The sequence below is a fragment of the Gracilinanus agilis genome, chromosome 4, assembly GCF_016433145.1.
Source record: "Gracilinanus agilis isolate LMUSP501 chromosome 4, AgileGrace, whole genome shotgun sequence".
Taxonomy (NCBI): domain Eukaryota; kingdom Metazoa; phylum Chordata; class Mammalia; order Didelphimorphia; family Didelphidae; genus Gracilinanus; species Gracilinanus agilis.
In genome coordinates this window covers 365,949,883-365,968,728 of record NC_058133.1, presented here as the reverse complement: position 1 = coordinate 365,968,728, position 18,846 = coordinate 365,949,883, and the positions used below count along the sequence as shown (strand labels likewise).

The following is an 18,846-nucleotide window of genomic DNA, read 5'->3' as shown; positions in this document are numbered from 1 at the left end:
TTCCTATAAACATTTATTTTCTATAAATCTTTTTGTAGATACCATCAGAGAGTGCTATACATCGATATTGACATCCATCATGGTGATGGTGTTGAGGAAGCATTTTATACCACAGACCGTGTAATGACTGTATCATTCCACAAATATGGTGAATACTTTCCAGGCACAGGAGACTTGAGGGTAAGATTACTAAGCATTTTAATTTGTATTACCTTATAGGTAATTGAAGAATTCATATGTGAGCATTATACACAGTATGCCAGTAGCTTTCTGTGCCTTAGACTTGAATTTTAATTTTCCTTAGTAGCATTTTATTAAGCATCTACAATTGTAAGAGGTACTTGCTTTAGTGAACCACTGCATAACTGATGTAGCCATGAGGTATTATTGATTGTGAAGATAGCCATAGTAAATGAATCATGGGCTCCATAGTCTAATTTTGCCATTTACATAATTAATGACCTTAGTTGTATGAAAATTATTGTAATTAATCTTTTTTTTTAAACAAGTAATTTGAGGACTTTGCTTGTTTCTCTGGACAAGGGATGAATATAGATATTTTCTTACTAAAACTGTTTAATATAGGGCCCTTCACCCAGTTCCTATATATAGCCTTACCTTTGTATCCAATTTAAATCTTATAGCCCTGTGTGTTTAAATATCGCAGAAATATGCTTTCATTCAGATCTTTATTAACAGCAAAGGAGAATCAGGTTAATTGCAAAAGGAAAAGAGGATGCTTTTGTTTTTAATAAGGTTTTAATCACAGTTTTTGTGAAGTGACTAATATTCTGCTAAGTATTCACAAAAACTGGTTACTATTTACTGTTATATGACAAAAAGTATACTATTGTAGTATGTATTTTGTCTGCCAATGGTTGTGTCTTCTATTTTTAATATTGAGAGTTGTTTTAGGATAGTAGAAAGAACACTTGACTTGAAACAGAAGAACTTATATTTTAGTAAAAATTTAATGGTCATACCTAAATCTCATTTTGATGAACTCATAAATAGAAAGAACTTTGAGAAATTATATAAGAGTTCTACCAAAAATTATGTAATTTAAAAAACTAAATGAGGGGCAGCTGGGTGGCTCACTGGATTGAGAGCCTGGCCTAGAGATGGGAGGTCCTAGATTCAAATGTGGCCTCAGACATTTCTTAGCTGTGTGACCCTGGGCAAGTCACTTAACCCTCATTGCTTAGCTCTTACCACTCTTCTGCCTTGGAGCCAATACACAGTATTGACTCCAAGATGGAAGATAAGGATTTCTAAAAACAAACTAACTAAATGGACACAGCTTTCCTATAATATGGATCTATGATTTTTATTTACTAATAGAGCTTTGTTTCTTGATTATAAACGATTTCAATATTTCACTGAAATGATAATAATTAAAAATTGTTACATTTGCTTCTAATATTTTAAAAGAATTTTTTCTAGTATCTTAAAATTCCTTTTTTCCTTTTTTGATTATTTGGAGTGTCATCATTAATTAATATTTTACTTCCTTTAATGTATATCATTCATCTGTCAAATATTTTGGTGTTCTTTACGATTTACTTTTGTTAACAGTTTTTTTTATTCCTGCTAGATTTTAGGCAGAAAAGAAATGTAGCTGTGCTTTTCATTCATTAGATCAAATTAGACCTTAAATGAAATTTTCTCCTTTGATATGACTAAACCATGAATCATGAGTTCTTTGGTAGAAAAAAGAAGTAGATGCTTTTTTTTTTTTAAATTTTAAAAAACTCTTTATCTTCCACCTTAGAATCAATACTATCTATTACTTCCAAGGCAGAAGAGTGGTAAGGGCTAGGCAATGGGGGTTAAGTGACTTGCTTAGGGTCACACAGCTTAGGAAGTATCTGAAGATAGATTTGAACCTAGGACCTCCTGTCTCTAGGCCTGGCTCTTAATCTACTGAGCCACTCTGCTGCCCCCTAGATGTTATTTTTAATAGACTTTAATGATGACAGTAATTGTCATATAATGGAAGTATCATGAAGGCAGGTGCTATATTACAGTTTTTATCTTTGTATGTCTAGTGCCATCTACTTAGTAAATGCTTAGTAAATATTTGTTAAATTTAATGAAGTTAAAACCAAATCTTTTCTGTTTCTTTTCATAACTTTGAGCTATTTAAATGACATATTTGGGTGTCAGAATAATCAATGTACAGTGTTTCTAAGTCTTAGTTGTTTGTAAAACAAGTTATTAGACGTCTCCAAATCTATAATATTTTTTCTAGACATAATTTTTACTTCATCTGTCCACAAGATGGTACTGTTTCTTTAACCTATAAGTAATTAGTACTAGATTGTTGAGAACGTTACAAATTTATGTTTTAAAAGGCAACTTAGATATTTTTATTCCATATATATATATATGATCATGAGAAATTGGGATTTATTAGGATTTAAATATTTGATACAGTCAGAAATGTAATTGTTAGGATTTTTTTTGCTATTTTGAAGTATTTTTTTAATTTGCATGATATTTTCAACATTGTACATAAAATTCTATTCCACTTGCATAGGTGCCTTTTAAATATTTTGCTTGATATAAAATTGACTTGACCATGTTTACCTTTATGAGTACCAAGTCTTCTGTTCTTGATCTTTCTACTTTTTTTTCCCTTTCCTATGTTAATAGACCAGGGGGAAAAAAATGTTAGATGATTATCTGAAATGCCATTGTCTCAGCATATAATCAAGAAACCAAAAAAGAAATAGAATTTTTAAAAGTGGAATGTCAGAACTAATTATCTTCTTCCCTTTTCCTTCTAAAACTTCTCCCTCCTGCCCTACCCCCACCTGTTACAGTTCAGGGAACAACCAACCTTCCAGTTACTCAGATTCACAATCTAGATTTCATGCTAAATTTATTCTTTATTACATATATTGCTATCAACATAAACAGTTAGTTGCCAAGTCTAGTTGATTCTGCTTCTCAACATTTTTCATATTTTCTTTTCTTCTGGCATTGCCACTATTCTCATGCAAACTCGTTTCCTTGCACCTGAACTATTGCAGTAGTCTCCTGGTTGGTTTCCCTAACTCAAGTCTCTCCCCACTCTAGTCCATCTTCTCTTATGCTATCAAACTGATCTTCCTAAAGATTGTCTTTTCTGACCATTTCATTCATTGAACTATATTGGCTCTCTGTTACCTCCAGAATCAGATTTAAAATTCTGTTTGACTTTTTTTTTTTTGTTTTTTTTTGTTTTTAAACCCTTAACTTCTGCTGTGTATTGACTTATAGGTGGAAGATTGGTAAGGGTAGGCAATGGGGGTCAAGTGACTTGCCCAGGGTCACACAGGTGGGAAGTGTCTGAGGCCGGATTTGAACCTATGACCTCCTGTCTCTAGGCCTGGCTCTCAATCCACTGAGCTACCCAGCTGCCCCTCTGTTTGACTTTTAAAGCCCTTTATAACCTGACCCTTTCCTACCTTTGCATTCTTCTTATACTTTACTACCCTCCAAATACTCTACTTTCTAACAATAACTACACCTTGCTCTTCTTTGTACAACATACTCTGTCTCCAACTCCCACCTCTATGTATTTTCATTAGTTATTTCCCATGCCTGGAATTCTCTTCATCTTCATCCTTGCCTTCTGGTTTCTTTCAAGTAATTTTCAGGGAAAATTGCACGTTGTACAAGATGCCTTTCCCAATCCCCATTTATACTGTGCCTTCACTTTGTCAATTATTTCAAATTTATCCTGTTTATATCTTTTTTGTATATAGATATGTGTGTGTGTTGTTTCCACCATTGGAGTTTCTTGAGGGTAGAGTCTGCTTTTTTCAGCTAAACATCAAATGTAGTAAGTTTTTTCTCTTAAGATTAATGAGTTCAGTTTGGTTGAAGTCAGTATCTTTGATAGTGTTTATGTCAGAAAGTAGAGGAACTGTGGTTCAACTATCATACCATCAAAATAAAAATAACTTTGGAAGACTTCTGAATTGTTTATAGGTAATTTGGAGATTTCTCTTTTTCAGAAAAATTAATAGAATTTTACTCCACTTCATAGTGTAAAGTACTTTCTCCAAGAAGTAAAGATTTATAAGATTGTTGGCTTGTCTTCTTTCCTAGCAGCTTAGCCAAAACCCTGTAATTTATCAGTAGTATCCATAATGGTGATTTCAAGAAAATGAATTGAAAGATGTATCTCATTTTTATTCTTAGAAATATCTAGTATGAAGGCAACCAGTGAATAAAAGTCCTTTCTTTCAAAGTATTTTCAAGACCAAATTTACTTTTTCTTTCAGCTGCCATTGGTTCACACAAACCATTCAAGACTTGTCCTCTTGAGAAGTAGGGAACTTCTGTGTAGTGGAATAGCACTTCATTTTCTGCTCCTACTTTTAGATAGATTTTTTAAAAAAAATATGATGATTCAAAGACCTACTTCTGATAAAGTTGATGACTTTTATAGCTATTGACAAAACTTTTTAGAAGAGCCTTTGTTGGCAGTGCATGCCAATCTTAAAAGCAATGAGCAGTGGCAACATACAGTTTCCTTTTTTTTTGCTAAGGTAGTATAAAGAGATTATTCATTTCTGAAGCAACTCTATTTGTACAAAACATATGAAACTTTTTATTCTAAAGATATATTTGGCAAAAAGAAAACTTTATTTTATTGTTTCTAAAACATTAATGGTCTTTGTAATTTCCAAAAGGGATTCACAAAGTGATATTAGCTATTTTCATTGAGAGGTATTTGCTTTCATACATACTGAAAGTGGATAATGGCAAGGCCGCAAATCCTGCAGTGACCTGTTTCAAAATGTTAAAAGAAATATCAGCTATTCTATAATGTATCACAGTATTTGACAGTGAAACCACTCCCAAATTTTTCCTTTGTTACATTCCATAAACCAGCTCGACGGGAATGTGGGGTTTCTTTTATTTGGCAATTTAGTAACAACTTTATGGTATTATTCAGAGTTTTTGAAAAGGCAAATATGAGTTTTGGAAATACCCCCCACTTTTGGGAAATACCCACTTTTTCGGATTGTGCTTTCTCCTAACAAAGAACCTAACACCTTTAGTTGCATTTTTAGGGTAACTGATATGAGGGACCCTTTCAATTTTTCTGGCTTTATACTAACATTGGCAAGAATTTTTACTGCAAAAAAACATTGTGGCATGTTTCATCATGTTCAGATATGGTCTCTATCATACTTCATTTTATTTCAAAATTTCTTCTTAAATTGGAATTATAGGATTTTTTTTTTGAAACTCAGTATTTTGTATGGTTAATACGTGATTTATTTGATAAACCTAATGAATAAGCAATCTATATGTTATCAACAAGTATTTATTAAAGGCATTGTGCTAAATAAACCTTGGACATAACAACAAAGGCTAAATCAACCTCTGTCTTAATGAATTCACACTGTAATGGTGGAAACAATATGTAAACATGTAAACAACTTCATATTTGCAGGATAGATACAGGATAAATTGAAGATGATCAAGAGTAAGAAGGCTCTAGCAGTAAAGGAAACAAGGAAAGGCTTCTTGCAGAAGGTGGAATTTCAGCTGTGATCTGAAGGAAGTTAGGTGAACCAGGAGGCACAGATGAGGAGGGAACCCCATACCAAATAAGTATATGGGAGAGCCATTGAAAATGCAGAGTTGGGACTTAAGAGATGAAGTATCTTGATCAGCAAAGGAATCTAGTAGCATTATTTCACAGAGTAATGGGAGGTGGGGGGAAAAGAGGGAAGATATAAGAAGATTGGAAGGGGAAGGGGCCAGGCTGTGAAGGGCTTTAAAAGCCAAATAAAGAATGTTTTATATTTGTTTCTAAAAGTCCCTGGAGTTTAATAAATGAGGGGGTGACAGGGTCAGAAATTATGATTTTTTTCTTCATACTCTAGGGTGCCAAACTATAAAAAAGATGGGACCACCAGGGATGTTAAAATATAATCTAAATGGTTGTGGGTACACACACTGGGTTGAAGGAGAGACAGGACCAGGATAGGGAGACCAGAGTACACAGCTAAGCTGCTTCTAACTGTCATGAATGGCTATTGGCCAACTGTCACCCAGTTCACCCCTAGGTCAGAGTCTTTGAAACCAGCAGGCAAGGTAAAAGTTTAACAGTTTTAATTATGTTCAACTAATTAGAGGTGGGATAGGGGATTCTACACTAAAACCTAAATGGCAAAACCACAGGGCACGGGGTGGACTTAACTTCTCTAATCTTAATGACCTAAGCAGGCAAGGCCCAAAGGAACAGCTCTGGAGTCTCTGAGAGGCTGCTTCAAACCTGGTTCCAGCCAGGTTTGACCAGCACAGCTAATGGATCTGAGGGTAGCTTTGGGGTTTTCACGGTAATCCACAGATAATCACAGGATGCCAAAAGCCAAGGTGGTCCAAGGTACCCAAGTAGAAAGAGTGTGCTTGAGATGCTGTCCACCAGGTCCCAAACTCCTCCTCCACTTGTTTGCTGCCCTGTAGGTCTTGTCCACTTGTTAGAAACCACCACCACTCAGGATCCCAGGGAATCAGGATGCAGGTCTGAGATCTCCCAGGGCTAGCAACAGTTTGTGCCAACCACTAATGGAGTCCCTCTCAGAGCACAAGCCACTTCCTGCTCCTTCATTCCATCTTGGAATGCTCCAGTCCTTCCTGCTAGGTCCAACCTTAATACTTAATTAATTACTAACTAATCTTCCTCACAACAGTTTATATACATTTATGAAGCATAGAGGTATATATTTGCACATATCTTGTTGCATATGTGATGCCATTGTATTTATTATTCTGAAATGAGAACTATTATTTCTAGGAAGATACAACAAAATCCAAATTCTGGGAATAATAGGATTCTTGAATTATTAAGCCATTAGAAATATTAACACTTTAGAGAAATTATAATTTTACATTTTATTTTACTTATAATTTTAATTTAAATATTATCTTACTTGTCATAAAAAGTAATTGAATATTGGTACTTTACCTAACATTTTGGTAACTTTTCTCTAGGATGTTCTACGTCCATCCTTTAAAAGCTCTTTCTCTCTTCTCCAGCTATGCTTATACTAGAGAAATTCAACACACATATCGATGCTACCGGAAATATCCTAATTTTTTAGTTCCACAGCCTCCATCCCACCTCAACTCCACAGAGATGATCCTATCCTCAATATTGCCATCAGCAGCAAGCGTTCTATACTTCCACATCTGTGAACTTTGAAATTCCTAATTACTCACACCATCCACTGTACTTTCCCTCTTTATGAGCTTTTGAAAAATATCACAAAACCATACATTATCTCATCTGGGTCCTCACTGAAGCAAGACAATCCTTTCGTACCTCTCTTATCTATTCACTATCCCACTCACAAGAGCAGCTTTCCCAATCTTTTTATTCTTTCTCAAACCTCCAATGGCTCCCCAAATCCCAGCTTGCCTCATATTTCACTGGAAAAAAAAAAATCAAGGCCATTTGCTAAGAGCTCTCTCTTCTCATTTCCTATTATTCAGATGCCTTTCTTCACTCTCTCTTCCTTCATCCCTATCTGATATGAAGAGATGGCCTTTCTCTTAGGCAAAACAGACTCCTTTACATGGAAAAGTAGATCTTAGTCCATACCATATTCTCCAGCAGATGGCTTCTTTGTCTCCCCCACTCTCTCATTAATCTTAAATCACTCTCTACTTATTTTTTCTTTACTACAAATATGCCTGTCTACCCTATCTTCGAAAAACTTGTCATATACCCAACCTCACTAGCTAGCAGCTTATACATTTCCTCTTTCATAGTTTTAGTTCTTTAAGCAGTGTCTATAATTAATATTTCTGCTTCTTTTCCTCACAGTACTCTGCAGTCTGTCTTCTAGCTTAATCCTTCAATATAACTACTCTCTCTAAAGTTACCTGTGACATATTTTTTTTTAATTTTTACATTTTGATACAATTTTTTAAAAATAATTTTTGGTCATTTAATTGGGATGGCATTGAATAAGTAGATTAGTTTAGGTAAGATTGTCGTTTTAATTATTGGTTCTATCCACCTATGAACAATTAATATTCCTCCAGTTATTTAAATCCAACTGTATAAAAAATGGTTTATAATTATATTTGTGTAGTTTGGGGGTTTGTTTTGGCAAGTATATTTCCAGGTATTTTATTCTTTCTGGTTATTTTAAATGAAGTATCTTTTTGTCTCTTTTTGTAGGACTTTGTTAGTGATTCAATATAATTTTTTATAATCATTTTATGACATTTTGCAATCCATGTTCTGTCCCTCCCTTCCACTTCATCCCCTCCCCAAGATGGCAATTAATGTGATATAGGTTATATATGTGTTATCACATAGTAATTGTTTTATTATGATTAAAATTGATATAGATGGTTCTAGATAAAAGTATTAATATTTTATCTAAAGCCATGTTGTAAATTTTCTTAAATTAAATAAAATACCACATGCCTGCTAAGATCTAATTCAAATCGCCAGCCATTACCTTCTCCCACCTGGCTGCTTTGTAGGACAGCTTCCCAATCAAGTTCTCTCTTTTTAAGCTACGCTTTACGTTGGCTCACATCACCACGTAAGATGAGTCATGGGAAATGTAGTTCTCAATTCCCCTAAAGGTCCACAGGAAGTTTATATCATATATCTAAATATTTAAGGCTCAAATGAACCCCAAATTTCCACTAACACAGTTTCCATGTTCATTATGTTGTAAAGGAAGACAAGACACATGTCACTTACAATAGAGAAAATTTATGGAGGAAATAAAGAAAAGAATGGTATGCTTCATTTGCATTCAGACTCTCATCAGTTTCTTCTATGACAGTGGATTGATTGCCTTTACAGTACACAGTATTCTCCTGGTTCTGCACACTTCACTTTGCATCTTTTATAGAAGTCTTTCCAGGTTTTTTTTGTGGTCATCTTGTTTGTTATTTCTTATGGCACAATACTCTTTCATTACAGGAATATGCCATAACTTGTTTGGCCATTCCCCAATTGATAGACACCCCTTCAGTTTCCAGTTCTTTGCCATCAAAAAAGAGCTACTATGAATATTTTTGTACAAGTAGATACTTTTCTTCCTGTCTTTGATATCTTTGGGACACAGACCTAGTAGTGGTATTGCCATATGAAAGTGTATACATAGTTTTATGGTGTTTTAGTCATGGTTCTAGATTACTCTCTGGAATGATCTTATCAGGTCACAACTCCACCAACAGTCTTTTAGTGTTTATTTTACTGTACCCCCTCCAACATTTGTCATTTTTCTTTTTGTCTTATTAGCCAGACTGATAGGTGTGGATTTTAATTTTCTTTTCTTTTTTTTTTTAATCAAATAGTGATTTGAAGCATTTTTTCATATGACTAAAGATCGTTTTAAATTCTTCATATGAGAATTACTTGTCTATATCCTTTGACCACCTGTCAGTTGGAGAATGCTTTGTAGTCTTATAAATTTGACTCATTTATCTATATATTTGAGAAATGAAGCCCTAGTGATCTCTTAATTACCAAATATAATGGCCTTTTCTCAATCCTCATTCTCTTTGACCTCTCTGCCGTCTTTGACACTGCCAATCACCTTCTTTTCCTTGATACTCATCTTTAGGTTTTTACATTATTGCTTCTTATCTAATTGTTCCTTCTCAGTCTCAATTTCTATATCTTTATCCAGCTTACTTCCACTAAATGTGACAGCACCTCAAGTTCTGTTCTGGGTCCTCTCCTTGGTGATGTCATTAGCTATATTTACTCAGTCCTGACCTTCATTCTTATATCTGCCAACTGCCTATAAAATCTATAACTAGATGTTTTAAATTGAGCATGTTCGGAATTAATCTCATTTTTCCCCACAATCTCTTCCTGTATTCTTCATTTCCCTGTTACTATAAGGCTCACTATTGTCCTTTCCCTCACCCAGTGTAGCAACTGAGGTGGCATTGTCAATTCCTCATCTCATAAGATACCCATATCTAATCAGTTGTTAGACCCTATCACTTCTAACTCTCAGTATCTCTCACAGATACCCTCTTTACTCATAGACCTTATAAGATTGACCTGTATCATTGCCTAATTTGTTAGTAGTAAAAAGTTATTTTAAATTCACAAAGATAGCTCTGTGATACAGGAGATTGAGTGCTGGACCTTGAATCAGGAAGAATTAAGTTCAATTCCTTCCTCAGGCAAGCTCCTCAACTTCTCTCCCCCTTGGTGAACTATAAAATGGGAATAATTACATCAATACTTCTTAATATTCTTATATCAAATGTAATTATACGTGACAGTTATTTCAACTGAGAGACATGTTGGACATATTTGTCTTCACTCATAGCCTAGTTTCTATCTTTGTTGGAAAAAACCAACACTGCCTTGTGTAGAATTTTAATTCTCACTTGAACTGCCAAGTTTTACAAAATTTTAACAAGGAAAACAGCATACTTTCTTCCTTGTATTGATCAACAAACAATTTTAGGTTGGACATACTGGAAAGCAGCATTACCAGTATGAGAGAGCCATTTAGTGGTAAGTAGGTACTTATTGCAGAATTGCCTAATAGTTGACCAGCTATGATTTCTTTTGGTGACAAATCATGGATATTCATAATGCTACCCTGACTTATTGCCTACATTCATAATTATAATAAATGCTAACTTTTAATTACACTTTTTTTGTCAATCTTTATGAGTTAAGAAATATTTGCGTGCCCTAAGCACTAAGCAGTTTTCTTTTTATGTTGATGTATACTGGTATTTATTAGTATTGTGTCAGGTTTTAGATTTGTTTCTTTGCATTTCACTAAACATTATAAGATTTTTAATGAATTTGATTGATAAGTCTTATAGTACTTATTATGAAAAATTCTAAGTTTTAATTCATTATTAATTTTAGGACATTGGTGCAGGAAAAGGCAAGTACTATGCTGTCAACTTTCCAATGAGAGATGGTATAGATGATGAGTCCTATGGGCAGATATTTAAACCAGTAAGTATTATATATATTAAATCTTATCTCTTTTTTTATTATATTTTGAAAGGGGTTAACCTTTGATATCCTCTTTTTTCATGTAGATAATATCAAAAGTGATGGAGATGTATCAGCCTAGTGCAGTAGTATTGCAGTGTGGTGCAGACTCATTATCTGGTGACAGACTTGGTTGTTTCAATCTAACCGTCAAAGGTAACTACCTTAAAATGTGATATTCCTAGATCAGGGTGGGAGGGGAGTTTTAAAAAATAATTATTCTTTAAGTTATTATATTTTCTTTGATAAGAGTTTAAACCTCGGGTGCATATGTATTTATACATACCATGTCTAGTATGAGGTAACAACCATTTGATCATTGGACCTTTTGCCTGTTGTCATTTTTAAAAATTAATTTATGATTAGTCTTTCACTAAACTTACCTGACTATATTGTAGAGATAATCTTGGGTTGTTAAAGACTATGCCAATGGAATATAATCTTTAGCAGATTCTACCATTCTAGAAAGGCTCTGAGTAAAGACTCACTTCTGAGGTCTAACAACATGAAAAAAGCTCATCCTCAACTTGGCTGCAGAGGAGAGAATTTTTCAGCTACAGAATCTCTTTAAAGCTGTTGGAAGTAGAGCTTTAATGCCAGCACTTTTAGTTTAGGTTCATATTTTATGTCAAAATGATTCATAAATCATTAAACATTTAACAAAAAGAGGTTTACTTTGCCCTAACACAGTAAGGATTTGCAACAAGAATACAGTAGCACTTATCTTCAACTTTGGTAGATCCAACCTCCCTTACCTCCTCATGGAAACACATCTAGTCAACAGGTCATTGGAGTATGGTCCTAGGCATCCATCAAAACTGAGGCCTAGAGGGGCAGCTGGGTAGCTCAATGGATTGAGAGCCAGTCCTAGAGACAGGAGGTTCAAATCTGGCCTCAGACACTTCCCAGCCGTGTGACCCTGGGCAAGTCACTTGATCCCCATTGCCTACCCTTACCACTCTTTTGCCTTGGAGCCAATACACAGTATTGACTCCAAGGTGGAAGGGAAAGGTTTAAAAAAAAAAAAAAAAAGACTGAGGCCTAGATTCCACATGGCTTGGACTTTTCAGAGTCATTAGGTGACCACAGATCTGTGACATGGAAGCCAGGGCCAATCAAGTCCCAGGACAGCTTTTGTCCTAGGCCTACCCAGGAAGGGAGGTGGAAATTGGGGATGGGGGAAAGGAAGCTGCATCAGAGAAGTAGGAATTAATCATATAGGCCAGTTTGCCTCCCTTTGTTTTAAGGGGGATGGAAAGAAGCTGTGTCAGGGAAATAGTAATCCTATCAAATAATATTGCTTGGTGTCAAGGTCTTAAGGATCTTCTAGAAAGCTTTCTACCATTTAATGCTCATAGGACTTTTGCTTTAATATACTAAAGGGGGATAAGAAGAGGAAGAAAAAAAATGAAATAAAAATATAGAGGTAAACAAGAGCCAGAAATGCTAGTCCTTTCCTCTCCCCTTCTGAAGAAACAAGGCTCAAGTTTTAAAATCTAGTTCATGTGGGTGCTGCCACATCAACTCAGGGATCCCCTTTCTTCCAGGTAATTATGAACCCTCCTCCATTGTTATACAGTTATAATATTAATTCTCTTGTGCAAGGAACCTCCCAACAATTCTATCCCCTTGTGGGAAGGAGTGGCCTAGGCTATCCCAGAGGACTAGGCCTGCTATTTGAGGGGAACATGCACTACTTGTCAGGGATGTATACTACCCTCTGAGGAGGCAAAAGACCCTGAGACCAAGATGTCACTGCACTAGGAAAGGAAGGACCAGAGAGGTTTGGCTGTATTTAAATCTAAAATCAGGCCATTCTCATCAGGTAAGTCTTCTGGGAGACTGGGTCCAAGAAACCACTGGATCTTTGAAAAGCCTTCTTAGTGTGTCATCACTTTGTCACCAAAAGTATTTTAGGATGTTTGACACCTCACCTGAGGAATCAGATGTATAATGATACAACTGTTGATTATCAGAGGCAAACCTCTTTCCATGAGATTTCGCTATTTGGAGACAAATTGAGTGCCACTTTGGTTATGCTCTAATTTGCGTGAAGAGCTCAGTTGGGCAGTAATAGCTGCCTTAGTTTTTAGTTCTTAGTATCATATGGTCCTGTGCCCAGCACAGCATGTCATCACTTCCCTGATGTCCAACTTATAGCAACCTCCAAACTGGCAGTTTGGCATATGATGCCTCTGCTGGGTGTTGACATGCCCCAGAAACAGTTGTATGCAGTGGAATGCATCAGCATAATTCCTTCATCGGTCCCAACTCCAGAGGGGAGAACTTTTGATTGTCTATTCCTATGTACTCCAGGCACCAGGTCACTTGGCCAGACCTATGGCCCAAGAGTCAGTATAGAAGATCTTGCCTGCTATATGGATTTATAAGAATCTTCATTTCCTGGGATATCCACTGAATTGGTGGCTGCTGAAGACATGTGTCTCATAGTAGAACCATTGATCAGTCAGGCAAAAGTGTTTTTCCTCAGGTCTTTACAGGAAAAAGGCCCTTTGGGCCAGGGGAAGAGATAGGAATCCCTGGGTCTGAACTGGCCATACAGTAGTCTCTGGCATAGTCATCACCTATTTATGAAGGACATTAACACTAGAAGGACTCAAGCAAGTGTGATTTCTAATGTACCATTTCCACTTAGCCTCCTGTGCTCTAATGACATTTAGTTAAAGAGGGACCATTTTACATCACCCAACATATGACCTTGCTATCTGTTCAGTAGCAGTTAGAGCCTGGTAGGAAAATAAGCAGCTGATTTTCAAAAGTGGTTTAGGTACCAAGTGACCTAGAAAATTTGGAGCTCCAAAAGCCTATTGCTCCTTATTCTAGACACCCCTTACTATATACTAAAGGTTCTCTTCATCTTGATCTTTAAGGACAGTGACCTCAGGAAGCATAAGTCTTACATAGTCATACGGATCCAAACAGAAACTATGAGATAGCTTGCTTTGTATCTTTCCAGGGTTGGGGCCTGCTCTGGGATCCATTTTAGAGGCATATTTTGCAAGGGACTATAATCGGGGTTATCAAGATATCCGGGGAGGAAGTACTCTATAACTTGGAAAGTCCAGCAACTCTTTGGCTTCTTTTTCAGCTCATGCAGAAGCAAGTATACATAACTACCAGTGTACATAACTAACTCTACCAGAAATCCTCTTTTTTGTTGGTTTTTGTTTTGATTCAATGGAGTAGTCTGGACCCTGGGTTACCTCTCATTCATTCTTGTCCTTCCTCTGTGGCTTCTGCCATAGCAGGCTTCACCTAAGCCAATTTTCATACATTATTATTGTGGTAGTATGCACAAATGCCCTTTGAGGCCTCTCAGGGTTCTGCCTACCTTAATGTGGTAGTATGAGAAAGAAAGTGTCTCAGGAGCTCTGGGGATAGATGGAGAAATATTGGACTCCTTTTCAAGGGAAAGTAAATTGCTTTTGACCAGTCTCAGCCATAGAAATTGGGGGGAGGAGGGGCATTGGGAGAAGTTGCTTATGCTTGCCAGTTACTCTGGTCCTAGACAACTCCTACAACATTCACAGGATCAAGAATGGCTGAAGAAATAAATTTCACAACTTTTCAGCTCTTAGTCTCCTGTAAGCCACTAGGTACTATCTATTTGCTTTCAAATGACACAGGGTTACTTAAGGGGAGTTGGTATAATGATGCAATCCATCTTCTTTTGTCTCTCTCACTTGAGGAAAAATTATCTTTCATCTCCATACACTCCCTGAGAATCAGACACTCTCTGGCATTAACTATATGAAAACAGGTAATGCTTTGTCCTTGAGAAGGTGTTATCTCTTCTGCCTACCTACCAGAGTGACAGTCTCTGATGCCTATTCAATTCCCAGTTTCCATTTGAACTGACAGTACTTGCCAAAGCCACAACTATCCCAATCTCTTGCTCAAATTTCACCACTTGATAAGCTCATTCTTGTGAAGTTGTATGTCCACGAAAATCCATAGCAAAAGTCTGAAGCCTCCAATCAGGGCTCCACCCAGAAAACAGGATCTACTTGTACCTGAGACAGGTTGGATGTAGTGTGTAGCATGTCATCCAGTCTGCTAAACATATTTCCTTTTACAACTTCATCCTTTCCCTTGTTCATTTCCCCCTTGGTGAGGAGGTAACTGCAGGGGGAATTCTTTATGAGGCAAATAACTCCATCTTAGCCACCTTTAAAGGGATAAAGAGCATTCCCAGTCTAGAGGTTCTAAAAAATTTAACTGGCTTTATAAAAGTCTTCATAGTTGCCCCTAGGCAATGAGACCCTCTCAGCACTGGCTCTATAAGACCAACCTTCAGTAACCATTATTCCAGGGATTCCCTAGGTTTCTCTTTGTACTTCTAAAAACACTCCACTTCTTCAGTGGAAAAGGGTTGTTTACCACCTGTTCCCAAAAAGTGAGTTTCTGAATGGGGCCTGACAAACCATTGGTCTCCATTCCCATCAGGAGATATTCCTTTAATTGATCAGCCAGTAGCTGACTTGGTTTTTATTGTATAGTCTCTGAAAGCTGAGAGTTTAGTGTATAACTGCTGAATGCTCCATTCTAGTTTACTTTCAATCTTATGTTGGTAGTTTAACTCATTCAGATTAGTCAGTAACAGTCAGGGAATTCTGGACTTGAAGATTTCTTACCTTTCTGGGCAACTATTGAATGAATCCCTCTGCTTAAGCAGGAGCTTCCTTGCCATACTATCCCAAAAGATATAATCAGGAGGGCTTTTAAAACAAGAAGTCACATAGTGGTCCAGTCACCCCATCCTCCTCTATGTTTGTAAGACTCTTCCCCAACTTCAATCTAAACTCATCACAACTTTCTACATCACGTATATCAGAGGTGCTACTCTAACACCACTCTTAGTTCAGGTTCCGTTTTGGGGACAAAGAAAGTTGTAAATCATTGAACATTTAACAAAAGGAAGTTTACTTTGTCCCAACAGAGCAAAAATATGTAACTACTGCCTCCTCACAGAAATGCATATGAATCAGCTGGATGTGGTTTTAGTTTAGTTTTCTGCCTAAGTCTGAGAAGTTCCACATGGCTGAGAGTTTTTATGCCTTTAGATTACCATGAACCTGCATCATGGAAGCTGGGGCCAGTCACATATAGAAAACTTCATTTTCTGATAGGTAAAGCCTCCCCACATCAGTGGGGGGGGGGGGGGGGGGAAAGAAGTTACATCAGGGAAACGGGTCCTATCCCAGAGACCTAAATTTAGAAGCATTGCAATCCAAATCAGTGTAAAGACTACCCAAGTAGATTTCTGAATTTTTTGTATCAATAAAGCAATCCAGAGTTTTCTTAAGAGACTGCTACCAAGAAAACATTAAAGCAGTAATTACTGTTTTATGACAATAACATTTAATCTGTGGGTTTATTAAATTAAAGCATATTAAAATCACATAACAAATTTCTTTATTTATATAGACCGAATAATCATATATTCAGTTTTTCTTTTGAAAATAGTAAACTGATTAGTCAAATGATATTTGAAACTAAATTTGTACTATGTAGGTACCTATTCCTTTGAAATTTTACAGAGAAATTAAGATAGGCTAATGCTCTAAAGTGGTAATTATTCCTATACACAATTCCTATTCTCAGAACTCATTGTGGTAAGAATCTCCAAGTTCTTTTGAAGGCTATATCAGGAAAATTCAAGTGATTGAAAGTTTTACACATTGGAAAGGTTTGGTGTCAATCAAAGAGCAGATCAGATGTGCTTCCTAGAACCAGTCTACCTAAGTGGAAGAGGCTCATCACCATGTCTGGCCACTAGACATGAATTTTCTGAACACAGTAACCTCTTAAGTAAAATTTTTTAAATGGCCCTCTGTCTCAGGTAGTTCCTTTCTATTTAAGTAATATTAATATGTATGGAGTGGCGCAGAGGTAGCTAAAAATATCAGTATTTAGAAATTTAGAAAATAATAATTTTATCTTAAGTATTACAAACATAAGATCATTATCAACAATCAATAAAATATTTGGTAGGGTTGATTTTCACCCAAAAACTCCAAGAGAAATAATTTCATGAGATTCCTGGTCATTTTGCTTTTTCATGTTTATAATGAACATGAGCAGAAAGACTACCCATGAAGATTACTGCAGCTTAGGTACCAGCAGATACCTCAAATGCGTATGCCTCAGTGTCATAGTTATTCTATTTAAGAAGGGAGTTCAAAAATCAAATCACCAAGTTGGAAAAAAGGAAGTGGTCTCTATTTATAGTGGTTACAGTTATTCCAATAGAACTGTTCTAATGAACTAGTTAAACTGAAAAACTAGGACCATCGCAAGGAAAAACTACCACACAGTTCTTTAGGTAGCTATCAATCATGGAATGTGGCTATCTTTTAATGTTCAAAATTGCTGATGACTCAAAGGACAATATGCCTTAGTACTCCAGCACTACCACTAGCGACTTGCTTATATATTATATACATTGAGAAGTGGAATGAAATATACCGTCTTGGAGATCTGTGACTAGAAAAAGGAAATAAAACTAAGTATAAAGGCCATGGATTAAAGAACAAAAGTCTAGGATTGTCAAGGAAGATCGTTTTTAGAAAAGGCAAAAATAAAAAAAATTATAAACTAAGGTTAGGAGCAACTGTGTATATATATATATATAATATCACTGGATTGAAAGCTGAGCCTAGAAATAGGAGGTCTTGGGTTCAAATTTGGCCTTAGATACTTCCTAGCTGTATGACCCTGGGCAAATCACTTAACCCACCATTTCCTAACACTTCTGCCTTGGAACCAAAATAATACTGAATTTAAGATAGGAAGGCAAAAGTTTTAAAGTTTTTTTTGAAGGAAAGGAAACAAAGGGACATTTTGTTTGACTCTAGCTAACGGAGGAGAAAAGGGAGATTAATCATCTAGGTAGAATTAGCAAGAAAAGTGAATCTGTAAATTAGGGAATACTCCAGAACTAATGGGGTAACAAATGAGATTGAAGAATGCAATAAAAATGACATGCAAGGAAAAAAACCCCCTAAATCTGTTGCTTACAACAAAATGTATTTTTAGAATACATACACAGAATAAATATGGGTTAGGAAAAAATTACTATGCATCATGAAGATTTCAAAACAGCAAGAATTGCAATTATATTGTCAAATAAAAGTACATTGAAAAAATGAGAACTGGCTTATGCTGAAACAACCATTTTATCAATTTTAAACATACATGCTTCAAATACCTTTGCATCTAAATTCAGAAAGGAAAAAGTAACAAGAGGATATAGTAACAGAAGTGACAATATTTTTACATCTCAGTTTTGTATGAGTTTAAAAGAGAAAATGGAGAACTGAACATTTTGCTGGAGAAACTAGACTTGAGATATCTTTATTTCTCATCCCCAATCAAAACTTTTATAAATTTTTATTGTGTTGGAGCATAGAGATATTATGAACATGTAAAAAGATATAAATAATGCGTTCTTTATATAATGCAATAAAAATAATCAGTTGAGAAACCACAACAGAACCAATTGGACACTGTAAATACTTTTTTTTTTTTAAGCGTTCATTTTATTTATTCTTTTTTTTTTTTTAGCATACACTTTACAGATATTTTTAAAATTTTTTTTAACATTTATTAATATTCATTTTTAACATGGTTACATGATTCATGCTCCACCTTTCCCCTTCAACCACCCCCCACCCCCACCCCCATCCTTGGCCGATGCGCGTTTCCACTAGTTTTGTCATGTGTCCTTGAACAAGACCAATTTCCAAATTGTTGGTAGTTGCATTGGTGTGGTAGTTTCGAGTCTACACCCTCAGTCATGTCCACCC

At 35.9% G+C, this 18,846-nt stretch overlaps 1 protein-coding gene across 1 annotated transcript in view; it reads left to right on the top strand.

The window, feature by feature from the left end:
- Positions 1-18,846, top strand: part of HDAC2 (histone deacetylase 2) — a 61,007-nt gene that overhangs the window by 21,808 nt on the left and 20,353 nt on the right. The window contains exons 6-8 of the mRNA XM_044676757.1: positions 39-180; positions 10,886-10,978; positions 11,065-11,173. Of these exons, the coding sequence (XP_044532692.1) occupies positions 39-180; positions 10,886-10,978; positions 11,065-11,173 (344 nt within the window). The remainder of the gene's footprint in view (positions 1-38; positions 181-10,885; positions 10,979-11,064; positions 11,174-18,846) is intronic.